Source organism: Ambystoma mexicanum, chromosome 4p (assembly GCF_040938575.1).
Source record: "Ambystoma mexicanum isolate Mex_15411 chromosome 4p, UKY_AmexF1_1, whole genome shotgun sequence".
In the NCBI taxonomy this organism is placed as follows: domain Eukaryota; kingdom Metazoa; phylum Chordata; class Amphibia; order Caudata; family Ambystomatidae; genus Ambystoma; species Ambystoma mexicanum.
In genome coordinates this window covers 545259498-545287066 of record NC_090927.1, presented here as the reverse complement: position 1 = coordinate 545287066, position 27569 = coordinate 545259498, and the positions used below count along the sequence as shown (strand labels likewise).

General features: G+C 44.8%; 1 protein-coding gene across 6 annotated transcripts in view; it reads right to left on the bottom strand.

Annotated features, from left to right (window-relative positions):
* Positions 1-27569, bottom strand: part of DLGAP2 (DLG associated protein 2) — a 2662056-nt gene that overhangs the window by 187684 nt on the left and 2446803 nt on the right. For all 6 annotated transcript variants that reach the window (XM_069606086.1, XM_069606087.1, XM_069606085.1 and 3 more), the window contains one exon: positions 23084-23175. In XM_069606086.1, the coding sequence (XP_069462187.1) occupies positions 23084-23175 (92 nt within the window). The remainder of the gene's footprint in view (positions 1-23083; positions 23176-27569) is intronic.

Sequence of the window (27569 nt, the reverse complement as noted above, 5' to 3'; positions counted from 1 at the left end):
TAAGAGCGAAAGCCCAGCAGCTCCTGATTCACTACTGCTGCGGGGCTCGAATGGGGCTTCTAAAGATATGTGCTAGTGCGTCATTGGTGACGGCAGGGGGTGTGTGGCTGAGTGGCCTCATGCCATTGGGATTTGTTCAGGAGAGCGCACGGATTGGCTGAGGATAGCCGCGCCTCCGTGTCACTCACAAAAGTGAAAGTAAAATACCTTTGTGGCGGCTGCTTCTGTAACTCTAAGTTACAAAGCAGGTCGCACGAAGGAGCAGGACGCCGTGCCTGTGCTCGGATCATACGGTTGGGTTAGAAAATGACTATGCGTTGGTTGCTGCTGTGTCGCTGAATCAATATGCGAACCGCTGGAGAGAAAAAAAGAGGAGGGAGAAAACGTAAGCGGGCATAGCTCGCGCTGGAAAGCGGCTGCAGCTATGGCGCTGCAGGACGGCTGCTGCTATGGCGCTAAGTCAGGTTGCAAGCCACCGGGAAGAAAAAAACAGAAAACGTGGCGAGCCCTTAGGGGGACCCGCTAAGGGACCTCGGAATGCGGCGATAGGGGGCTAACAGCACCGGCATCCTTACCGGTGCCGTTAACCCCCTACCGCCGTACTCGGAATGAGGCCCAATGTCTTACAGTTAAAACAGATTGGAACCAGGCAAGGACGACGCCACTGATACCCATGAGTTCAGGAAGAATTGTCAAGAGCATTATATGATCAATCATGTAAAACACTGCTTATAAATCAAGTACAGGACAGAACTGCATGGACATTTCCTTCGGGAATATGTAAGACCGGACACCATTCCGGCAGGTTTAATTGTCCGTAATGAACCGTGTCTGTTTTTGACTGACAAGGAATACACAACCACTTTTAGCCACATCGCCATCAAATGCAGTAGGGACCTTATGGTCCTCACAATCACTACTGCTCAGAGACTTGGGCCGAAATACAGAAAGAGCTTGAAAGGGAAGAAAAACTGTTCTTAGAAAACACAACTATTTCCGACGCCCGTGAACAATTACAAAAAACTAATAAAATCTTTGAAGACTTTAAGTCAACTACTTTAAGCAAAAAAACAAAGAAATTACAGTTTGATATACAGGAATTTAAAGTTGATAAAATCTTTCCATATACTACCGATGAATACATTGAAGCTGCTAAAAAACAGGCTACATCTCAACCACGGAATAAAGGAAGACGTAGGTGGGTGTCCTTTTCAAACTCTAGTAGTAGCAGCTCAGACAATCAGGCTAGAAAGAACCGGCAACAAGAAGCCTTTGGGATTTTTTTACCTCAGCAACCATTTTTACCACCACAGCCTTTTTTAGGCAGAGGCGGGCCTGGAGGCCAACTCTGGGGACAACCATGGTTCCCCCCTTATCAACTAACCCCGCCGCCAATTTCGGGGACGGCGCCGCCAGCATAGGTAACCAATTTAACTGACTTACCAATTTTTCATCTAGCAAAAAATGACCTTACCCCATCTCAGATCAAAGTCCTTTCGAAAGGGCTTTCATTTGTGCCTTCCCAACAAACAGATTGGTTCGAAACAGAACTTGAGATCCGTCGATTTTTGAGAACAGTGCGTCTCAAGGTCTTTTTCAATGAACATGGTGAGAACGAGCAAGAAACAGACACAGGCCTACGAGTCCCTTCAAATTTCAAACCACAAGATAATGAGGTTACGAAAGAAATCCTGACATTTGAGAAATGTATCTTTCGAGATCACAGATTACTGTTGCTTCCCTCTCATTCTCTTTTCTGTTTTGCGCTCCACACATTCATAGTCCGAGAAGCTTGATTCATATTCATTTGTTCCCTCGATCACATTCAACATAATAATTGTTTCGTGTATCAGTCACGATCCTGACGTTCCCGCTTCACTCACCATTTGACCCCTCAGCGCGGTTTTACCAGCCGCCCTTAGTGGGAGCCACTAAGGGACCAAGGAGCTAATAACGGGCCCGCTATTTGCGGGCCCGTTATAAGCTCCTTCCCCATTCCCATTGAACCCTATGGGGGCTCGAATTGGGAATGGTATTCCAAATGGGGACTTACTGGGTCCACCAAGGTCGGAATGTCCCGGTAAATCCCCATTCCGACACCACAGACCCGGACACGGGTTTGGAGGCAGCCATGGTGCTATCAGCACCATGGCTGCCTCCAAACTCGTAATGACCCTCATAGTATTGGGCCAAGAAAACTCTGAGGGCCTCATTACACGGAAGGCGGTGAGCCATGGCGCTATTAGCGCCATGACTCATGCCGGTAAAATACCGGCACCGCCTTGGCGGAAAGGGGATTTACCGCCCCATTCCAAGGCTGGAGGGGGGTAAATCCCCCTTCTGCCATTGCCCTTCCCCATTCCCATTTCTGCCCCATAGGGCTCTATGGGAATGGGGAAGGCGCTAATTACGGCACCGCAATTTTGCGGTGCCGTAATTAGCTCCGAGGTCCCTTAGCGGGTTGGTTTTTAATGCCTGCAAAAAGCAGGCGTTAAAGCACCAACCCGCTAAGGGACCTCGTAGTAAGGCGGTAATGGTTAACGGTCACCGTTACCATTAACGGTGGCCGTTAACCATTACCACCTTCCGTGTAATGAGGCCAGCTCCCTTTGGGGATTCTCCAGAGTATCATTTTTATCACCCATGCTTTTTAACCTATATGTGTAACCTCTGAGCCTTTTAGTTGATAAACACTGAGTTTCCATACATCAGTATGCTGACGAAAGTCAAGTTTATCTTAGACTATCTGCCGAAAGTGATGTCTGGCAGTTACAGTACTGCTTACAAGATTTAGAAGCCTGAATTGAAGTTGAACGGTAGTGAAACTGAATATTTATAATTTTCTCATTCTCAATATTTAGCCCCCTTTTCTAAATGGAGTTCTCTCCCACTGCTAAATCCATAGGTTTTATCTTAGATTATCTGCTGTCTTGTATTACTTTCTTTTACTAGGTTAACATGATTGTGAAATCTGTGAATTTTCCTTTATTAGTTCTAAGATCTGTGAAAGTATTTTTATCTAATATAATTTCTAGACTTTTTGTGCAAGTACTCGTTTTTATCAAGAATTGACTTTATGAACCTTCTTACTGGTCTTCCCCAATCTACCCTGGCACCATTGAAAGCTATCCTCCTTGCTACTGGCAGATTAGTGTTTGGTGAAAGAAAATTTGACCACATTACTGTGATTTTAACTGCCCTGCAATGGTTCCCTTTGAACGCCTGAATTCTATTTAAATTATTGTGCCTTACTTATAAAGCGATTCACTTTAAAACTCCATCCTGCTTAGCTGCCAAATTGAAAATCTCGGGGGGCGTGAGAGGTCTTTGCTGCTGTTAGTTGCTACGACTTCAAGTTCCCAAATTCAGAAGTGTTTTCTCACCTACATGTTCCTTCTAAGGTGCTGCTGTTTCTCATTGGAATTAGTTTACCTCCAAACCTACGCAAGACATCAGAGCATCTCAAATTAAGAAAAAGGGCTTCATTTTAAAACCATTTGTGTCCTGTTTTATTCTGAGAGAACCATTAGGCTGCTCTATTTAATGTGACTTTGATTCTCGGATCTGCTATATGTGGTTCAATCCTCTGTATCTGATGTGTGCTTTATTCTTATTTTTATTATATTTCTTTTTTTCTTTGATTGTATTGTATTTTCTTTCCTATAAGTTGACATGTACAGCGCTCAGATGCACCAGTGTCTTTTTCACACTCTATACATTGTTTTAATGAATACATAACACATAAACAGATCCCGTTTCAAGTTTGTAAAATCTAATTTTTCGAGTTAGTAGAATAGTTAAACCACATTGTCAAACTTACAAAGTCTTCAATTCTTGCATTTTATGTACAACTAAAGAATAGCTACTTTCTGGACCCATTCGAAGTGTAGTAGTAGCAGAAGAGCTGCGTCTACAGAGATCAGATAACAGCTCTCCTTGACCTGTTGGGATCTCCCAGTTGTGTACCGCTGTGTTGAAATGTTGTCTTCACAGCTCCTTGCCCTGAATTCCAGAGTAACAGTCTGGCCAATTATACAGTTCCAGCAGTCGCCTTCTCGGGCACTAAGCACTTAAACGCACAGCCGAGCCACAGGAAGTTTCCCCTGGATCTGTGATTCGCAGTGTTACATATATTTTGTTTCCTGTTCATGTCTTATTCTCGAGGCTTGCTTTCAGCGGTGCAGCCCAGGGGGAATATGATCTTTCTGCGTTTAGCTCTGTCTTGGAGGCGAGAAGAGCTTGAGTTTTCAGTGTCAGGGATTATTTTGTAAACTCATTGCAAACTATCTGTGGCTCTGTGGCACTCGGACTCCACACACTATCTCAACCTGGTTTGAACCAACACAGAGCTTTGTTTGTAAACTATTTCAAATCTGTCTGCATGTTGCAACGGTCATTTGGTAGAGCTGCATTTGGGGGTTTTCACTAACGTTTCTAATCACTCCATTAAAAAGAAAAGATGTTCCTTCTCCGACTGCCTTTCCTGACTCTTTGTGCCCACATTGGGGTGCCCTACGCTAGGCCATCACTAGCCAGGGTCTTTAAAAAGCAGGGGAGAGGTACTAATCCACAAAGGAAATTACTTTTTAATCTACTTGATTGACTATGGAGCTACTGAAGAACTTGATGACCTGCACCCAGAAACCGCAAGAGACAGTGGACGAATATATAACCCGCCTGAGAGTCAAGGGGGCCCACTGTCAGTTTGACGCTTTCTCCCTAGATGAAGCCATTCGCCTATGCATCATTGAAGGCTGCCTATCACCAACACTAAAGAAACAACTATTAAAAAAGCCTCTCACGATCCCAGAAGTCACCAAACTCGCCAGAATCTTTGAGAGAGTAGATGCGCAAGCCGGATCAATGACAGGCATGCCTACGGCGAAACACGACACCTCAGAGCTCATAGCTGTGGTCCAACATGCAGTTTTAAGACCAGGAGACGGGAACACTATCCAACACAGGCAATCCGACCTACAAGTACCCAGACAACAGAGACAGACAACTGACAACAGAGACAGTGCTACCGGTGTGGGATAGCATTCCCACATTCTGCTGGCCTGCCCTGTCGCAGAGATGCACCAACTGTGGAAGAGAGGGCCGTTTCCAATCTGTCTGCAGAGAAGGCAAGCCATTCCCCACCATGAGGCCACAAGCACCCACTAGAATGCCATATTGTCCACCACAACATCAATACTTCCAAGAGAGGTTCTACCAGCACAGTCCATGACAATACATTTGGGCTGTTGACGAATATCAGTACCAGGACTACCCCTATAGTTACGCAGGCCGCAAACATCCATCTCAGCTGACAGATGAATATGACGAACTCCCCGAAGGGTACTAAGAAGAAGACAACTATTACGCTCCAATGCCCACCACTGGTGCCCCCTATTATGACCAATCGGTGCAGGATGAATACGTAAACCTTGTACAGGACAACATAGAGGCCAAGGAAGCTCCATGAATCCAGGTCAAAATGGGCAACTGCCTTTTTACTTTCCTCGTGGACTCTGGCGCCACAGTCAATATCATGGGGGAGCAAGAATACCTAAGGATCCCGACACCCCAACACTTGAGTGAACTCACTCGAGAATTTTCCAGTGGGGCGCAGTCACACCCCTTCAGACCATCGGTCACTTCAGACGCTGCCTCCTCCTCAAAGTACGGAAAACAGACAGGGCTATCCACGTCATTCGATGCCCAACAAAGGGCCGCTGCCTCCTTAGCTATTACACAGCCTCGTTTCTAGGTCTCATCGACATCCACGTTGGAACCAACAACCTTATTACATCGGCTGCAGTTGGCCAGAACATCGGCAATCCGCACGGCCTCATCACCAAGGCTGACATTGTGACTAAATTTCCCCAGCTGTGCACGGGTTTAGGGAAACTAAAGGGTCCCCTGATCAAACTTCACATCGGCCCCATGGTGAGACCAGTCCCACAACATCCCAGAAAAGTCGGATTCCACCTGCAAGAAGCAGTTTCCAGAGACCTTGACCAATTGCTCTCCGATGGCATCATCGAGCCAGCAACAGGGCCCATCCCCTGGGTGTCACCCCTGGTCATCGTGCCGAAGGAAGGAGGGAAGCTAAGGCTGTGTGTTGACATGAGGATGGCTAACACCACCATTCAGAGGGAGAGACACCAAGGACCGTGCATTAAGGACATGATCGTGCAACTCAACAGCGCTCGACTGTACTCAAAGCTGGATCTGATACAAGGGTATCTTCAACTTGAACTGCATCCTGACTCCAGAAGAATAATGACATTTGCCACCCATGATGGGTTGTTCAGGTATCAGAGGCTAAACTTCGGCATCTCCTCAGTGGCCGAGATATTTCAAGAACAGATCATCAGGCCTAACAAGGGTGCGCTGAACTACAGCGACGACATCCTCATTTTTGGTTCTTCCAAAGAAGCTCGTGACACAGCACTCCTCGCCGCCTGCGCAGCAGTCCATGCAGCTGGCCTAACCCTCAACATCAACAAGTGTTGATTCAGCAAGTCGAAACTGAAATTTGGCCACATATTTTGAGCCGAGGGGATGATGCCCGACCCGGAGAAAGTGGACACCATCACCAAGATCAAGGAGCCTTTACAGGTGGCAGATGTACGTTCCTTCCTTGGTATGGCGGGGTGCTGTGCCAGGTATACACCGCACTATGCCTCAATCACTGAACCACTCAGGAAGCTGCTACAGAAGGAGTCCGCATTCGAGTGGACCCCCACCTGCCAGCAGGCATTGGAGGACATCAAGAGAGCCCTGACGGAGGCCCATCGCCTGGCATACTTTAACCCCTCCTGGCACACAGAGATCACAGTAGACGCCAGCCCGGTGGGACTAGGCGCCATCCTGGCGCAAACAAGCGGAGCAGACATCAACCCCAGGCACATTGTGGTGTATGCCAGCAGGGCCCTGTCCACGCTGGAATCTGCATATTCTCAAGCCAAGAAGGAGAGTCTGGCTGCCGTATGGGCCTGTGAACATTTCCACAACTTTATTATCGGAAAGAGATTCAACCTGATTACCGACCACCAGGACTTGCTGTCGTTGTTCGGCAACCCACGGACCAAGATGCTCTCGAAAATCGAACGATGGGGCATCCAACTGCAGGAATACGACAATGATATCGTACATCGGCCAGGCAGCGACCTCAACCCGGCAGACTATCTGTCCTGCCATGCTGCGGGCCCTCCCATTACCTGTGAGCTTGAAGTTGCCTACAACGACTACATGGCAGCCAACTCTCTCCTGCCTGCCCTCTCCCTGGAGACAGTCGCGGCCGCTTCCACGGCAGACCCCATAACCACCCTTGCTATCAGCCTAACAAACATCAACAAATGGAAAGACTAGTGGTGGGCAGCCCTGGCCCACCCGGGGGTGTGCAAGAAAGACATGGAAAGACTGGCAAGAGTACAATCTGAGCTGTCTGTGAAAGAGGGGGAGAGGATTCTGGAGTAGCCCTGCGGGATGCCGAAGTGAAGAAAAGGACAAAAGAAGAAACTGATGCCTACGCCAAGCTCGGCCGAAAGACTTCCAGGTCAGGGATGAGGTGCTAGTTCAACAACCTATAGTTAAGAAGATGGACTCTAGATTTACCTCAAACCCTACGTGTGTCACCGGCATCAAAGGGACAATGGTGAAAGCCCAAATGAAGACGAAGCCATCACGAGAAACAGTTCCCTATTCAAACACTACATCAAAAGGGAAGATAGCGAATCTCCCCCGCCAGAACCAGACCCTCCAACACGAGAACCGTGAGATGACCTGTGGCTCCCACCAGGAGGTGACGCGAGCCAAGGAGATGCAGCACTTGATCGCCCCTGCGAGGGAGAAGCTGGCAACCGCCAATCCAGGCCGCAAAGGGTGATGAAGAAACCGTTAAGGTGGGTCAAAGAATGTTGACCCGGAAGTTTGAACATTTTGTCCGGCGGTGGTGTTACCAGTCCCTTCGCCTTTAAGGTGCACACCTGCCAAGTGAAAGGGGGCGTAGTTAATAAAGGGAAAGGAAGGGGAGGAGTGTTGGCGCTGAGACGCCAGTTTAGATATGCAGTTTAATAAAGAAAGTAATGCTTGTTACATCTCCGGCACGCGTCCTTCTTTAATTCCATAGCCTGGTCCGGGCTACAGCAACCAGATGGTGTTTGTTTGAGGGATGAGTTAGTTGAGATTTTTGTTTGTTTGGGAGATGAAGGCCGGGTGTAGGCGAAGCAGATGAGAAGCCATTCTTGTGTGGAAATAGCTACCAGAGCAAAATGACAAGTCATTCCTCATGGAAATCCTTCATGCTGGAAAACAGAGTCATAATTCACAGAACGCAATGCAAAAGTCAGTACAGAATGGAAACGCTCTTTTGTGCAATCTGGAGTCCTAATTCCATCAGCGAAAATGACTGTGTGAAACGCTGCATGCTGTGATGCAGAATCCTAACTCCAGAAGAGAGGAAGTAGTTCCTGTGTGAAATCGTTGCATGCTGGGATGCAGAATCCTAACTCCAGAAGAGAGGAAGTCGTTCCTGTGTGAAAACGCTGCATACTGGGATGCAGAATCTCAACTCCAGAAGAGAGGAAGTCATTCCTGTGTGAAAATGCTGCATGCTGGGATACAGAATCCTAACTCCAGAAGAGAGGAAGTTGTTCCTGTGTGAAAACTCTGCATTCTGGGATACAGAATTCTTACTCCAGAAGAGAGGAAGTCGTTCCTGTATAAAAAAGGCTGCATGCTGGGATACAGAATCCTAACTCCAGAAGAGAGGAAGTTGTTCCTGTGTGAAAACGCTCCATGCTGTGCATTGTTGTCTTACCTCCCAGAAGACAATGACAAAATATACCACTGCATGCTTTGGCCTACACTATAAAGACAGACTGTACAAAACATCATCATGGTCAGGTCCAAACTCCTAAAGCCTGATGCAAAAAAGGTTCTTGGAGTCTTATAATCTCGTGTGATGGGGACACAGTGAACTCTCAGCCTTCCAACCATCAGTGCCTAATCTCATAACCGCAAGCCACTGTGCAATTGTAAAGCTTTAGTGACATGAGATGATATTGTCATGGCATTTGCTCCCTCGGCATTATCATAATAGGCCATTTTCCTTTTACTCCCCAAGTGTAGTTAGTGGATTCGATTTCTGTGTTCGAAAGGTTGGCGAGACACTTTACACATACAAAGATGGGTAAGACAAATGCCATGCTCATATCATCTATTGTGGTACTTGGAGATTAAAGACCATTTTTCTGGGAAGATTGTAGGCATTCTGGAATGTTGCTGGGTTATAGGCTGATACAACTATGGGATGAGAGGAGCATGTCGTTAGTGTATTATGTAGGAATGATGTTAGTTACTTTCACTTACAATAAGACAATTCAATGATGTCTTTTTGACATACAGCCAATACTTCTTTAGGGAGACAAACTATCCCAGAACACAAAAGCTATATGCATTTTGAAGCAAACATTAGTATAAAAGGTTTTGATCGAGGAGATCCTCTTTGCTATCAAGAACATGGGGTTCGGGGAAGCACCTGCTCGAGGTGGATTTTAATGTTGTATTTCATAAAGCATTCTGGGAATCAAAGTCATCCATGCTTTCAGAAGCTCTCAATGACAGCATAGATGAGATGCTGTCTGCAAACTCTGAGAGAGACCCTGTTAAAAAATCTCCTCCCTAAGCCTGGTACAGATGGCTGGTTATGTGAAAATATCATATTGATGCCTTTGCTAAATGCGTATGGGAAGGGCAAAATCAGAAGTAGAGCCACCGCACTTGAACAGCGATACCATGTCTTATCAACAAGCACTCAGGACCAGCAATTCGTATAAGGCCCCAAAGAAGATTAGCCTTCTTCGATGACCAAGTAAGTCATTTAGTTAGAGCCAGCCAGTAGATAATCTCGTAGAGAGCCCACTGCGCCTTGTCACACTATCCGAGACCCAAGCCTTCCTCTAGTCCACTTGAATGAGCCGTGTTTCTTGATCTGTTTCTCTCACCGAAGACTCTTGTAAAAGCCTCATACAAGCCAGTGTCCCCTTTTCACTGCGCCTGATATCCATTTTGATTGAGCACCTTCTTGTCACAGCCCGGTCCTAACTGACTCATGTGAGTGCTAGGCCTATCTTGGGCAAAGGGAAGCCAAACTGTGTATAGATAATTTATGTTCTCTTTTGTACTTTCAGCCCAACGGCACGCTTCTTGGGATCTTGACATTCCGACATGTACGTGGGGGACCTTTTCCAGTTTTGGACCGAGGGAGAGTCAACATATGCAACAGTATGCCCTATTGAGAACTCTTGTGGCTCGGTCTTGGTTTATGACACTGACATATTGCAAAGAACAACACGATACAGCCTAACAAAGAAGCTACACCTATTCAGTTACTTACAGCATAAGCCTTTGACCACCTGGCTTGGGCCTTTCTGGGAGTAGGGGCATTTCAAGAAAGTTGGCCCGTGAGAGCGGACTGTTTCAGCTTTCAGAACAAAGTAGCTCGATTAAAAGACAAACCTGCTAATGCTGTTTGAGAAAATCTTTCTTAGAACAATGTCAAGGGTTTTCTTTATCATCCCTTTCATTTGAATTTGCTCTGGATTCTCTGACAGTTGCAATATGCCAGGAGGAAGGGGTTATTGGAATGGCATATCAGGGAACATTATTTTGGTAAAATTGTACTCGGTTCAGCAACAAGCAATATAGTGTGAAATGCCTAATGTGGAGCAGAGATGGGTGATCTCTACTATTTCTAAATTTAGCTGAAGAATTATTTTCACATCCAATAAACCAAAATTGGTTGTAATAACTTGAATTTACAAATTAAAAGGCACGCATGAAACTCAACATCTTTAGGTTAAAAATACATTTAGAGCTTGTGAAAACATGTGAGCCCCTCTCCTGAGAACTAGTGCTCGTAGGATAACCTGTTTTAGGGAATGGTTCCCACTCAGGAGGTTCTAAAACCAATGTCTAGCTTACTGTGCTTTATGAAAGAAGAAATATTAATTTGTAAATCCATGAGGGCCCACCCACAAGTTCAGTCCAGTGACAGAATACTAGGAAATTCTCCTCTGGGCAAGATAGCAACCTGCAACCAACCACTCACCATCAAAGAGATGAAGAGAGCAAGGGATCCACATCTGAATTGCCCTTACTGATGAAGGGTGAAACTCCAAGTCTGCAAAACTGTTGGAGCCCACTACAAAGACAGTGCAGTAGCCGAATATCAAGTTCTATGGAGTGGTCTCCAGTCAGGCCCAACAAGGCCGACACACATGTCTTGGGTTACTGTTGGCACTCATGTTCAGATTAGAATTGCCCATCATTTCAGTGCTGGACTGCCCTTGAGGGTGGGGCTAGACTCACATTCACATTGACATTTCCCCACTTGGCAAGTACAGTCAACTAAAACACTGTTGTAGAACCTCATAAAAGGGCACATCTCTGTTCAACATTTTATGTGTCCATGTCTGTACTCAGTAAAGGGACACTCACAATTCTGGCATAAATTCAGAACATTGCCCATTCAAATTCAAACATTGGCCTCAAACCCACAGACAAAAACCGTAATGGGGAGATCGGAGAAAAGAGGGTATTTAAGGAGAGGTAAGGGGTTGAATGCATATATTTCCTATTACAGGTTATATCTGAACTAGAAGGAAGTAGATTCATTTTAATCATAAACGGTAGTAGGGGAAAGTATGAACAGTAGGTCGAGAAATGTGAGGGACCTAAGGGCATCACCCTATCTACTCCACTTGGATCCTCTTCTCAAGTGGCCAGGGAAAGGCCAACAATCTTAGATCCTGACCCTGGGGGCAGAGATGCAAGGGAGGATCACCTGGGTGGATAGTCCTTGGGGAGTGTGGAGAGGATGGCTGCAGGTGAGACAAGGTATCCCCTTTCCCTGTTGAAAATTAATCCTCCCCTCCCCCGACCTTCGTAGGGTATTGTATGTCCTTTTCCCTTCCCTACACACCTACTGTCCCACATTCACATACCTTTACAACTGGGATGAGGAAATGGCAACTAGGAGTAATGCACACTTCTAGTCAGTTTCACTATTATGGTGCTGAGATGAGGAAGAGGACTACGCAAGGTCCAGCATGTTACGTTAATGTCATAATTGTAGTCAGGCAAAGGACTTGCACCTGCGGCCTATTGACAGGCCACAGGTGCATAAAATGGTAGACCGAGAGAGGGGAAGGGGGAACCTGCCTGGTTAGAAGGTGGCAGCTGCGAGGTGAGAAGCAGGCTGGAGCAGGGTTGGCAGAGAGGATGCCGTGTGTTGCCAGGGGTTGAGAGAGGTGCCATGCCCAAGAGGACCGTGAGAGGACCAGAGCACCAGCAACTACCTGAGACGCTTGTTCCCAGCTGGAGCTGGGGAACACAGAAGACTCATAACCGCTACAGCAAGCTTTCCCAGTAGCGAGCACTACTCACTGGAGTTCCCGATGCTTACCAGGAAAGTAAGTGGAAGTCAAAGAGGACTGTGGAGATGCCTGGAGGAGCACCCAAGTACCATGAGTGTGAGAAAGGGAACTCACAACCCATGCGGGCCGCTGCAGCAAGGGTTCCCAGTAGCGAGCGCTGCTCGCTGGAGCGCCTGAGGCTTAGCCGGGAAGAAAGTGGAAGTCAGAGAAGATTGCAGAGATGCCCCGAGGAGCAGCCGAGTACTATTGAGTGTGACAGAGGGAACACTCATACTGCGGTGCTCCAGGGTGGGAATTGGAAATTTGCAAGTAGGGATTCAGCTAAAAGGCCTAAGAGTGGGGTTTGGAAATCTAAGGGAAGAATATTGAATACTGAGCAAACTGCAAAGCACTTTTTGAAATACCACTAGGTTTATTGAATTTCGAACAAACTGAAAAGTACCTTTTGAAAAGTACCATGATTTTTTGAATAATGAATTGAAGAGAAAGATAAGGACATCAGATGAAAATGTTGCACGAGTGAAAAGCAAATAATGTAAAGTTATGAACACTGTGAAAACCTGTTCAGAAGCATATGATGAACAAAGTGAGAGCTCACAATAAGCACTATTGAATTAAGCGGAAAATGAAGTGTGATATAAAAGTTGATAAAAGTGAATGGACATTACGAAAAGCCAAGTACAGAGTGAGTTGAATATAAATTGTGGGAAAGCCGAGAGACTGCCATTGTGAAAGCTACAATGAATGTGAATTACTGACAAAAGTCCAGGGAGAAAACCTGTGTTGGCCATGGAAAACCAAGAGCATCACGAAGTACCAAGGGTTATCGGTTGCGTGAACTGTAATGGGTGCACCGTATGGTCCAACAACTGCACCTAGACCGAGTAGCCCTACTGGAGGAAGAACCAAAGAAAGCCACAATACACCTAGAGGATTATCAAGGTAAACTAACATATTCTTAAAAGTCAAGAGGCTCACAGCAGTTCTAGTGGAGGAGCTGCCTGATCGGGGGAAGGGAACCCCTGAGCCCCTGAGATAATTTGGAACAGTGTTGAACTTGGGGAAGGGAACCTCTGACACATTTTGGTACTGTGTTGAACTTGGGGAAAGGTGCTCACAGACCTTTTGGAACTATTGTTGAACTTGGGAAAGGTGAAGCTGAAAACAAGCCAGAGCTGGAAGATGTTCAGAACTTTACTTTGAACACTGTTTCTTTTAGTGCTGACATCCCTACACATTGTATGATTTTAGTTGTATGGGCAAGTATAGGTGTTGGATACAGACAGACTTTTGAGTTGAACTTAATGACACAGACTATCATTAGTTTCTTTAGGTAGCTAAATCCCACCTCAGCTTAGGGCAAATTAGGCATTAATCCATCCTGAAATAAAAAGATAAATAAAGTCTTTTTATGATGAAAGGTGAATCTGCTGTCTGTGTCTTGCTTCATGATGCCTTCACAGAATATGCATTTATACATATCAGAGAGGGAGTGTTTTAGGGTGGTTTCTGCACCTTGTGACACTCTTGTGACAGAACAATGGGAGCTGTGCTTGAAACAGAAAAAATGCAGTGTGGGTTGGCATTGAGTCCTTCTTTACTTTCTATTTTATGGGGCTTTCTCTGCCCCAGCGTAACAGCAACACCAGTTGTCAATGGCTCCTTGGTATTCCTCTTGCCTTCTGTGAGACACCTCGTCTCAATATTGGGAGAGTCAGTAATCCTGATGTTTTCTGTGCTCTTATTCTTCCTAGTACTTTCTATATTAGGTTTACTTTCAATATAGTGCTTTGAAATGGAGGGGGGCTATGGCATGTGGGGGAGGGTTGTTGCACAAGGGGTTATACCCAAGGTAATCCTTCATATTCCCAGAGGTGGAGTCCCCCATGAGATCCTCCTACATTAAACCACCCCTGGGGGGACTATTGGAGAGCCGCACGCCTCCATAGCCTCATGGAAAAGGGCTCTCCCTTGGGGAGAATTGACAATCGTCACAGTACATTGGCTTGATTCATTCACACTGGGCAGAAAGTACGATTATTTGAACCTGCATTGTTTCCTATAACATTGCTGAGGTTGTTCCTTGTTATGCATTACCCCTGTTATGAACCCCACTCATTAACTTACCACACAACAGTTTAATTGGTTACTTTTGAGGGACTATTATTATGTTATATCTCTGCTGCCTTGATTGTTACGAAACTGAGAGGTTTTGCTATCCACGTACCACACAGCGAAATGAACGAAGAACTAAACCTGCATTGTTTCCTATAAAAATGCAGAGGTTGTTCCTTGTTATGCATTACCCTGCGTTATGAACCACCTGCATTGATTTACCCCACAACAGTTTACTTGGTCACGTGTGAGTCGGATATTGACTATTATTATGTTGGATCCCTGCTGCCTTGATTGTTACAACACTGAGAGGTTTTGCTATCCACATGACTCTTTCACACACACCTTTTTTTGTAAGACAATTTTACTGATTCTGTATTTTCTTTTGGATGTTTACCTTGTGACTTATCTTTATCAGGAGTACTACCCTGAACGACTGGTCGTAACTGTGCAGTTCACTTAATTACTTAGTCTCTGTGAGTTTTTACGATTGCCATTGGTCTACTTCAATTACCACACTTTGGGCCTCATTACGACCCTGGCGTTAACCAATGGCTCTATTAACGCCATGGTTAACGCCGGTAACTTACCGAATCCGCCATGGTGAAATGGGGAATTACCACCCAATTCCAAGGTTGGCGGGGCGGTAATTCCCCATTTACCATTGGCCCTTCCCCATTCCCATTTTTGCCCCATAGGGCTCAATGGGAATGGGGAAGGCGGTAATTACGGTACCGCAAATTGCGGTACCGTAATTACCTTCAAGGTCTCTTTGCGGGTCCCTACCTTAACGGCTGGTGCAGACCAGCCGTTAAGGTCGGGAGCCGCAAAGGGACCTTGTAGTAAGGCGTTAAGGGGTTAACGGCACCGCAACCTTTTACAGCGCCGTTAACCCCTTAACGCTTGGGTTGTAATGAGGCCCTTTGACTGTTGTAATTTAGGGCTGGTCCGTTTTCAAGTTTTAGTACCACACAGTTATTTGTGGCCTGCACCACTAGTTCTTACATGCTCTTGTTCCACACATCATCAGCATTAGGTAATATTGAACGGTTTGCCTCTCGGCGGGCTGACGTTCGATCGCTCGCCTTGCACCTATCTTCTATGTCTATCATTCTACCATCCATGTTTAATCACATGCCCACACCCGCGAGCACGCTCATCACGTGATTTTTGCAACGAGATATATTTTGGTGAACAGCCATAACACGACACTATATGGTCCACTTTCCTGTTTGAGGTTTTCCTCACAGATGGAAGGCTACCTGCAGGACATTATCACTTTACGTAATAGATCACTCACCATCCTGTGTTGTTTGGTTATGTGTTTTAGGATTGTGCTACATTCTTAGAGCCGGACTGACTCAAACCAGTGAACATTCACTCTTGTGTAGAAGGTATTTCCTATTTTCTCTCATCCACTCGTTCCTCCGTTTTTATACACGTTACCAATGGCTTACCACTTTTGTATGATATTGACCGCACTATTTGGCTGGAGCAGGTCTGATCATATTTATCGTGCACGTCGTGCATGTTTATTTCACCACAGTGCATTAGCCCGTACACACGCACCTGACTCCTAAGGTTCGTTGGAAACGAATGCGCATTGGGTTACTAGTAGGATTGGCATATATTTTACGGTTGTTTACTATCTGTGTTCGCCTTTTATAGCCTCTCTGTGCGACAGTGTGCCTAATTGCTCGTCTCTTTTATCCATTTCACTGTACGTTCTTTATCACTTTGGTTTCATGTGCAATGCTACAGGTTTTTTCTCTTATTCTTGTGCTGCTCATGCTTGTTCTCGGCTACATACTGTGCTTAAACTGTTCATCTCGAGTCTCGGTAATACTTTTTACTTAACTTTTCCTCATGACTATGCGTCATTGCATAATGTATTTCTTCTTTTTGTGAACTCATTTTTTGTTGTCCTACTATGACCGTGTGTCATCTACTAACGTTACGGAAAAGTGCACATATGTCATCTGTATGTGCTCTTTGTGGCATTTTCGTTATTCTTTAGTCTGTTCACTGCAATTGGGCTTTTGATCATTCCTGATTTGTCCACCTGCTCATCATGATTTTACACGACTTTATGTATTTATGTTGTCTTGAATGTATTCAATTTTACTGTCGCATGTTCATTATGATGTTGTGTGTCCATTATGGATGGCTTCGTGTTTTGGGGCGTATAACTTCTTGTTGCCATTTTATGTTATTTTTTCTGGTATCATTGTAATAGATATTGCCCTGATGAAGGATCCTTTTGGTCCGAAATGCATTGGCCATTGGCATCTGCTTCCAGTTCTCATTAAAATAGACATGTTTTACCCTGTGATGGATTACAGAGTGCTATTAGACCAAAACTAAGGACGGACTTTGAGAATGAACTGCCTACAAAACATTTGATTAGGTTGTGATATGATGTGCGCCCCTCACTGATGGCTCTGGTCTTGTCTTTCATAGCTGTGCTTGACACACCCACCTCAACAGGGCCCCAAATACAATCAAATGTGCTCCTCCATCCAAAGGCAGCAACTTGAATTTACTCGAACCTATATGACAGACACCCCATTTGGGACCACTGCAAAGCTAAACCCTTCAGGTCCTCGCCACCATGAAGTGATACCCATGAAATCCAGTGCCACCAAGTTATGATATAAACACAAGTTTGAAATTCTTGACTCACATGATGTTGCACAGTTGGCAGGGTCAGAGTTTCCCATGAGTAAGCAAGTGCTGAAGAAGTCATGCTGTGTTCACAAAGAGCCTACAAGATTAAATCCCTGTAAAGAAAACAATCTGATTGGTTAGGGACTCAGAAACAAATTCCCAGTGGCTTCCATTGTTGTTTGTGGTCCTTTTTCTGTGTCTTACAGACCCCGTGTTGCAAAGTAATGTTGGAAGGTGTTCTATTTCAGCTCTGAGGGGGCCTCAAATACCCTACGGAGAATGATGGGGGCGTCAGATAGTTTGAATATAGTGCGAAAAAAGGAAATTAAACAACTGTTTTTACAGTGCCGGCAGACCTGGATGTTTTTTGCCCTTTGGCGGTCACTCTACCTAGAAGGATGAAATGTAAGCACGAAAGAGAAAAAAAGAAAACAAACATTGCTATTTTAGTCCGAGTCCATAGGTGTACACATCAGTGCCAGTTAAAACTAAGGATGATTTTGGACGCCCAGTCCATGGCTAAATGCCATTTCCTGGCAAAGTGGCAATTGGGCATTGTCACTGAGGGTGGCCTTGATGTAAGGTGCCAAGTGTTCAATATAGGTTTGATGGCATATATATATATATATATACATATATATATATATATGTACAGTGTAAAAACTATTGTAAAAACTATTGTTAAAGGGGTGTAAAAGTTACATTATTTTGCTTAAATAACGACATGGTTGCAATGCAAAATGACCAAACCCCAAACACTTGTCACTCTGCCACCACCATGATGAAACAATTATAACTCATCCACCGCCATGCACTACTTGTGGTACCTCATATGCCAAAATAAATTACATTCAGGTGACCACACTTGGGTCAGGACATGGGAGATAAAAAAAGATTTCAGAAATAAACGAAGAACCTGTTACTGGTTACGGTCATTTTAAATGTGATGAGATGGCCTGCACACAAAAAAAACCTAAGAATATACAAAAATAATAATTTGAAGACCCAATTTGTAAAGGGAATCAGCACGATGAGAGCACCCATGAGTAGTGCCTGGTGGCTGGGTGGTGATGGAGGTGGCACACTTATGGTTGCTTTCGAAAACATAACACATGAAGTGACTGGGCGTTGTTTTTGTTTTGTGTTGCAACCATAAGATCCCTTTAAACATATGTTTTTCATGAATATAGCACACACACACACATACACACTCTATAACACCCATTCGTACACATCCATACACACCCTCCATCCTCCACCAACACAGTGTCACTGATGAGCAAGCGGGACAGGACAGTAGTTGAGACACAGTAGGTTTACTTCTTTCTGAGCCAGTGTGGAAATACACATGGGAAATGTGGAGCTCGCACTGAAACGCTCCTTCTTTTTACCTTACCAAAGACGGGTGCCTGCCCAGTAGTTGACACGACCCAGCCTTGGAAACACAGATATCAGATTTGTCATTATTCTTTCGACAGAAAAGCACATTTTGGCCCTAATTCCTGGGAAGCATGTTTGTCTCTTGGCGAGCTGTTCATGTACTCTGGCCAACGTGAGGTATATACGTGTTCAGTGCTGGAGGGTTCTCTAAGATGGTCTGGGCAGTCAAGCAGTCTTTATTGGCTATGTAAAACATAATCGAACATCATTCCAGATTATTCAACATTGATTGTTGCACATGGAACAGATGCCTTACCTTGCACTTTGTAGCTTGATATTAAAATACGTTTGTTGATATGCCTACTTGGCAGATTCTGCTTGCGGCAGCTTCAAGCTTCTCTCACTAGTGGACATATTGCTTCAGTCACAACAGTAACCTTCAGTGATAGCCTAGCACCCCTAGCGCGTGTCTACTGCACAGTCCTTTAGAAATCTCTAAACAATGACCCCAGGCGCTGTAGATCTTGCACAAAGACAACATGGAATGACCGTCACGTGTTCACATCAATCTCGTGTAGAATGGCACGCCTTTCGAAGACATTGGCAACCTCTCTTTTCACTACATTGTAGTAGTGACCATTGTGCCAAATATGTGTACCGGGTATATGGAGAGCTGAAGTTCTTTCTTCTAGTCTTCTAAACATACTGAGGTGTTTTCCCTTGTGTGTAATGGAGGCATTATTGAATACAATACAAGGAAATGTCCATGGAGGAGATGATTCCTTTAACAGAGCATTTTCTTTAAATAGACACACATCAAACACGGGCTATCCAATCAGCAGTATGGTGACAGGGGTCCGGTCTACAGATGGCAGGAGGTAATTGAAGGGTCTTGGGTTGTGAGCATCTAACAATGGAAAGAACACTTTACAGTTTGTTTTTGTCACATCACGCAGACTGACAATTTGAGGCAAAATGAAATAAAGTAATATACCCACAATCACACAATCTGTTTGGTCCAGTTCCAAAGTCAAGGCTCGAACTCGTGTCTCCAGGGTCCAAAGTAATTAATTCAGCCAATAAACCACACCGTGAACTAAGAGCTCTCTCCGAAATGCGCCATGTTTACTTAAACTTAGTAATTTAAAATCACAATCAATGTCAATCTTCCAGCAGCCAACTTATCGCAATACAGCGGCGTGTTCTTCATGCGCTGACAGCTCAGTTGCTCGTTTCTTATCCTTCACGCCCCGGTTGATGCATATTGAAGCACAAGCCTAAGCCCAGGCAGACACATCGTTCAGAATTTGCAGTAGAAGGTGACATGCCAAGCTTTGGGGAGGTTGGAGGAGTCTTGGAGCCACGCTTTAAATGAACAGTTGTAAGCGTGCAGCGGTGTCCACCTACCAATGTTTTCACCAGCTACCTATATCCATAATAGTGCCCTTCATCACTAAAGTTCAGGTTGTTTTACTGACTGCCATGTCATTGTTAGCACCTTGCAGTGTTAGGCAGAATCCTGTGCAGTGCCCTTAGGGATCACTACACACAATTAAGACTACAGGTGGTAATACAAGTTTTATCTTTGGACAAGCCTGTACTATTATGTTAAAGTGGTAGCAGTAGCAGAGCAGCCAGGCTTATCTCAAGAGTATATGAGCAGTAGCAGAGATTTCGGTAGAACAATATAAATACATTTATTTTTAAACCATTCGTTATCAACACTACACTTCTATTAATTCAAAACCACACGAAAAACATACTACAACCAACCAATTCACTTTGGTACACTCTAACTCAAGGTAAGTACCCTGTGTTTCAACGGACCGGTATTAAGAAACAAAAGACGTTACCGGGGATACACTTGCGATCACTTTTTGACAGTAATGACACTTCGGTCTTACTAAACAAATGCGTATCCGCGGCAAGAATTGTTACCGGGGCAAAAACATACTTAGCACCTGGGTTAACCAGAGAGAGTTGGGGGCAAAAATCATAGGTAATACTTTTGTCAAGGCAGACAGAATCAGAGAACACTCATAGATAGAAATTCAAGAGTCAATAGGCCGGAGCCAGTGTCAAGTGGAACCGGGTTCCTGTTGTCGAGGATCACACAGTCGGATAGTTTGAGATCAACGTTGCCAGGAGTACTTAGATATTGTCAACATAGGAAGCAAAAGTTATAAGAAGGAGGGAAGACAAGGGCAAGCCTTGGAGATGAAGAAAAGGGATTCACCCTAATTCCTCAAGCAGAACACAGTACCTTATTCAATGGAGAAGCTGGTGCCCTGGCAGTTGTTCCTGTTGGTTTCCTGCAGACCCACGGTTCCTGGAGCTTCGATGTGAAGGAGGACGTCTGGAGGGGTCTGCACCCCTGAGGGATGAAGCCGGCAGCAGCAATGATGAATAAAAGGTGCGCTCCTTAAAAACAGGAGAGGCTCTTCAGATGGCTATCCGGACCACTACAGCAGTGTGCAGCGATTTCGACCAAGGAGAGGATTCTCTGGCTCTGGAAGATGAGCTGGTTATCCCCACCAAGCTCAAGGGAAGAAGACTCCGGACTGGATCTTCTCTGGTCGTCGAAGGGTAGATAGCTCGGACCTGCAGCAGGGCTTCACCGGGATGGGGTAGTTGCAGCAGCCGTCTTCTTCCCTGCTTCTCTTCGGTTCCTTGTAGTTCCAGTGGCGACTCTCTGACTTCTAGCCCAAGAGACCTGCCTTTTAATGTGAAAATCCCCCATTCACACAGCCTGGTTGTCAATCACGCAGCAGAGGGGTTGTCCGGCCCGGACAACCACCTCAGCCAATCATGGCAAAGTGCGACTTGGGTTTCCTAGGATACCCTGTGTAGGAGGTGACTACACCCCTCCTTCACATTCAGCCCACCTAGACGCCTGGAGGAGGGCTTCTGAGCAGAAGCCTGCCCAAAGACGGTGAACAAAGAAGGCAAACCTGGTTTGCCGCACAAAGTAAAACACAAGAAGGACTTTAACAAAAAGAAATGGCGAATATACCCAACCAGAGCCAAAAGAAAAAGTATTTGGTCAAGCGGGTTTAAGTTCGAGGCTTATATAAGAACCTAAAACAATACCACGTTTATATAGTATAATCACGGTAGAAAAGTTAGGGTAGATACCACTGCCACAAGCCAAGTCTAAATGTTAAAAGAGCGAAACAATGATCTATGAGGCACAGAGAAAAAGGGATACAGAGTAACCCTTTCCAGTACTCCATGTAAGATGGGGTGTACTAGATCTGTGGTTAAATGACTAAGTAAAGTCAATGACAAGTTTACCCTTTTCTGGGGGACAGTAGTCAGCCTCAGAAATGGAGTTGGTAGGAAGTCTAAAAGACAACTCTGTGTCACTGCACTGAAGGTGCTGTGTAACACACAAAAGAAGGGGGCTACTGAAGTGGTGTACTCCAGAGCTCACAATCACAAAAATAGGTAAAAGCACATGACAAAACATGAGTAAAAGTGGGGTAAAAGTGGGGGAAAAGCTCACACTCTTACCAAGTGAAAAAAATAAACTCCAGAAGTCCAGCAAAGCTGCTGGGGGACTCACTAGGTGAGGGAAATTAGCCATAAATGAGAATTCTCCCTAACATGCATGATTCTGAGAAACTTGATTCATAATCATGTAAAGGACACTTGAATGTCTAAAGCGATGAGGCTTGCTCTGTAAAAAGCCTCCTATGCCGCGCAGAAGCCACTGTGTGCCACGCTGCCGCCTGTGCTATTAATAGTTTTCTGTCCTGTAGACTGTCCCTTTTTATACAGGATTTCCCATACACCATACACAGCTTAAGTGTTTGGCAGCATAGACGGGTGAATGCCCAGCTGCTCTTCAAGCATGGTACTATCGGGAGTCGTCTAGCGGATGCGGGCTTCGGTGTCTCTCTCTATGGCAAAGACCATTATTTTTTTAACAAAGTATTACTTCACTGCACTCTGGAGAACTGAGATGGATTTAGAGGCCTATGTGCTTATTATTCATACATTCAAAAATGCACCTTGTCCCCTTAATCCTTAATACCTTCAAACAAAACATCTACCAGGCTCACTCGAATATGGTTTCGAGCTTGGCTCTGCCACCTTGGTTCATTCCAATCACAATGGCTCCCTTCAAACAATGAATCATGTGACCTGCCGCATGGCACCTCCCAGTGATTGGTGCTCCCTTCGGGTGACTAAACGAAGGAGTTCCGTTTTGCCCCAATAAGAGTAGCTGAGGGCCTCAATTTTAATTACTAGCTTGGAGTGTTTTGTAAAAGAGTAGCAAAAGTGGGATATTAACTGTGAAAGGCCTGATACAAGGAAGGGTCCTTGGAGCAGACCAAAGGCGGTGAAGCAAACTTTATTGTTCTATTAGAAGACAATCTCAATGTATGCTAGTACATTCACCATGCATTCTGATACCTGGATGAAAAGTTTAAGCTTATGCATAAAAATACAATATTTTGTAACAGCAATAGAGGCGAAGAATCACTTACCAAATTCTGTTGACAAAGCCAGTAAAACTGCTGGAACTTTTGAGACATGAGAAGCTGACCACTTCCCACTGCACTGCGGATCTTGCCTAGAACTGGAGACGTAAAGAGGTCATGTCAGCTGATGGCTTTAATATTTGGCAAAATACACATATACAGTTACTCAATTTGAGTAATGTTCTGCCATGCTTTGCAGAAAAGTGGTATTTGAGAATGTAGTTACTGTAAGAAGTGGCATAATGATACTTTATAAAAGTGCATGGCATTCAAACTAAATCTTTGGGCATCTATTTTGGCTCCTTTCTCTTCCCATTTGGCTATTTACTGAGCACTAGACATTACTATCTGATGATCCTAAAACAGATCAGACCTTTAATTTCGGACGATAATTATGCTACCACAGCTCGGGCTGTAATAGGAGCTAAACTGCACTATTATAATAATCTCTTTGCAGGATTAACTAAGCAGTCCATTTGATGGCAACCAACCCCACAAAAAGGCTTCCGCCTGTGCTGTCACAAACTCGAATATTCGAACCCATATGTTCCCATTGCTGAGAAGACTGCACTGGCTGACACTGGTGCACAGGTTAAGTTTTAACTTCTGAGTATCATCTATAAAACTCTTTATGGCAACTGGCCTGAGTATTTGGAAAGGGCACATTTGTGTCAGCCCATTGAGATCTGTAATGTATTACTCACTGAAAGTTCCCTAATGGAAGAAAGCAAAGGCGTAAGGATGAAATAGTGGAACAGTCTTCCATTGGATATTAGAGAAACAGCTTCTCTATATGAATTCAGAAAAAAGTCAAAACATTTTTGTTTTGTAGATTTGAACCCCTGTTCTTTCGTCTGTTGCCAGATGCATGAAGGTCGAGCGCTGTGAAACCTTCAGGTAGTAGCACCAGTTCAATGAAACAGAAGGTGAGGAAGTAGCAAGCCGGTTGGGGAGGATTTGGGAAGATGTAGGTGTTGCAGCAGATCCAGAACAAAGTGACACTTTGTGCGAGTCTGAGATCAACTGTTAGAACACTCCACACTTGCAGACATACATTCTAAAATAAATTCATAAATGCCAGGTGAAGAACTCTAGGGTGGGCAGGTTAAATATTCTCAGGCTGAAGATATGTGCTCTCTACCACACTAGGCGAGATGCAATGCCATCATCTGCATACATTCAAATTCCAGAGTAGTCAGCTTGACCCTGCAGTGGAACATCACAGGTCATGCTAGAAGATCAACCAAGGTCAAGGTGCCTGAAGCCAGAAAGTAATATCAGCCTCAGAGCTGCAGCGTTCTACACAAATTGGAGACTTATAGTCAGGTAAGCGAGATGCTTCTATATAGGGTATTCATAGTAAGCTCTTCCACAGACTACCTAGTTAGAACAATACAATTTCAAATACACATAAGACCAACTATTACTAGAGGCCAACCTCAAATACACACATACAGATAAACACACCACCATTGTACAATTTGTCACAAAACACATGGATAAACTAACCACAGGTTTATACTGAGTGAAAAGTCCTAAGCAATTCCACCCAATCAGCATTCCACTCTCAACAGCCCCCACTTTCAGATATCATTGAGCAACTACCGGTGCTAAAGGATGACAAAGTGGACACCTTACTTTATTTTACTAATCAATTGCCTTTGATAACAATGAATTAGGGATACAAGAATTGGCCAGGTTCTACAAACAAAATGTGTAACTTCGCAATGCTTGCTTCATTAATTAAAAGAAGAACACCGCTAAAATGGGAAGGTTATTGCCCAGGGTAGAGTTCTTGGTCTTTGGGGGTACTTCAGGGATCATCTCTCCTGCATTTATGAGCATGTATGTGCCTACTGTCTGAGGATGTCATATTTCACAATTTCCTCTATTACCAACTCACTAAATCTATTGCATATTGCTTGTATTTGCTGCTCTTCAACATTCGTTACACTTCCATTTGACCCCGTTCCCTCTCCTTTGCTGAAAATCAATGTGGTTTTTGCTCACTTCAGTCTCGCTACTTATGCTGGCCACTTTTGACTGCCTCAAAGCTAGTTTTTCACTCTGTTTTGTTCAATCATAACTATTTTCCAGATCCACTTCCTCATTCATGGACCGTGCACGTGACCTGAGACGCACTCGTCCAGCCCCATGTCGCCTGACTCCACCCACCCTCGGCTTCAAATTTTCAATGTCCTTACTTTTATAAAATGACTGCATGATTCATCAGTGCCTATGCTTTCTCGTGCACGCCCGGCAATGGTCTCACTACCTTGAAAAAGACATTAAAGTGACCAAATGGTCTCTTTTGAAGTTGCTGAAGCCCCCGTTCTGTCACAAAGAAGTCTGGGACACATTCCGTTCATGGCTGAGTGAAACCGATTATGAGATCTACTTCTAACTTGTGTCTCCTGCCTCGGCGTTATTATGCTAATGCCATCCTGCCATGCTCAGATCCAGGTTTGAATGCACTCTGGTCTCATCATCACACGAATAGTGATGCTTTCAACAGAACTTGGTCCTCATGACAGCATGACACCACTTTAAATCGCCCAACGATGTTTATATTGATTTCATCAAAAGGAGCTGCAGCGCTGGTGAGGGCACCTCTATGCTTAAGCAGCCTTTTGCCCTCTTTGACTTGGTAGACAGCAACAGTTATGCCACCGGCATCCTGAATTACTGCAACACAAGGCATTGTCCACACCTCGCTCCACATGCTAACAATTACCCCCCCAGACTGACCGTTCTAGTTCTGCTTTCCGTGGTTCTGTGCAAGGGTGAACTGGGAAATCTTGGCTCCCAAAACTGAAGGCGATTGCTCGGTTGCAAAATCGAGAGGCATTTGGCTCCTGTGCAACAAATGAGCAGGGGACCGTGAACAGGCGTGGACTGACCTAGAGGGCAATATGCCCAGGGCCGAACCAAAAACATGAAAAAGCTGGTGTGGACCAGTTTGTTCTGGTTAAAGTGGGCTACTTGTTTTGGCCAAGATAATTCACCCTGCGGCTAGTAGTTTTGAGCAGTGCTGCTGAATAAATATTCTTTAAAATGCACAATTTGCACCAGACTATCAAAAATCTCCCCCTTGGTTAATATTCAAACAGTGTCGCAAAAGGAATGAATAGCCATTTGTAACTGTGCCCACTTTTTCATTGGTGCCTGAGACCATGTTATGCCCCATTCCAACGCTGGTTCTGTGTACAAAGTTCAGGGGAGCCCTTCCTGTCCGGCCTGTCAAACTCAATATGTCCATCTTTCCCAATTCTGTCCCCTCCTTTTCGCATACCTTTTTAAGTTACCTTTTCCTGATCTTTCTACGTGCTCTAACTCCTATTCCTGCAAACCACATCCGTACCACATCCATTCAACTGTTGGTGAAGGCCAATCTAGGCACATTCAAGTTATGTTGGTCATTTGTCAGCATAGCTAGCCTTCGATTAAACGTCATTGACCACCCTCATCAAATGAAAGGTGGACTTGGTCTTGCATGTTGTCCAATGCTACATTTTATCACACTTCCTGCTCTGCTACACTTCTATCTACATTTCTCCTACGTCCTATAATCTCCCATCTTTCCCCCTCCAGGGTCCCACTCTTGTACTGCTCCCACTTATCCTCTTCTCCAACTGGCCCATTGTGTTCAAGAGGAGGGTGTAGTTTTAAGTGATGATTTCTCCTTTGCACCTGTTCTGCTACTTCTTGTATTTTTCTCTCCTTACTCCCTGTTTTTCACCTCCCGTCATCTCCTGCTTCTCTTGCTTCATCTTTCATCTATCCCCTTTAGCCTCATACTTTTCCTTCTTGTACTCCAAGCTTTGTTGATCTTTCATTATTCATAGTCACACTTTATTTCACATACTTGTGTTTCTTTCATCTATACAGATTTGCTTTTATTTCCATCTGCTCGAGTTTACATTTTTTGTCTTCATTTTCTCCAGTGCCTCAACCCCCTCCCCGGTGCAGTCTTTCTTCCCCTTCGCTGCTTGTTGCCCTCCTACACTTCTGTTCCTTCTCTTTCACCCTTCCCTGATAGTCCTTCGTCTGTGGTCCTGCGGCCCTTTCCCTCCCTCTCCTCCTACCGTAATCTTTCCCTGTGGTATGCTCTTCTTACGTCCTGCACACCGCTCCCCTGCTTCTCTGTCTTGAGTGTGTCCACCTCAGCTCTAATCCTCCCGTTTTCTGCTCTGCTATCCTGGCTGCTGCTATTGTAGTAATTTTCCCGTTCAGTTTCTATGGCCTTCGATTGCCCCACTAAATACATTCTGCATTTATTTTGGAGTGGGGGAAACCCAACCTAAGGATTGTAATTGTAATTGTTTATTTGTAAAGCGCATATACGCAGGTTAAGTGCTTCAAAGTGCTTCAAGGCAGGAGGGGAGCAAGGGAATAAAGTGGTCATTCTTAGGCCTTGAAGTTTCTGAATGATCAAACAAAATAACTAGAATACTGGGCCTGAGGCATTTCTACTAGTGCAAGTGCATGACAG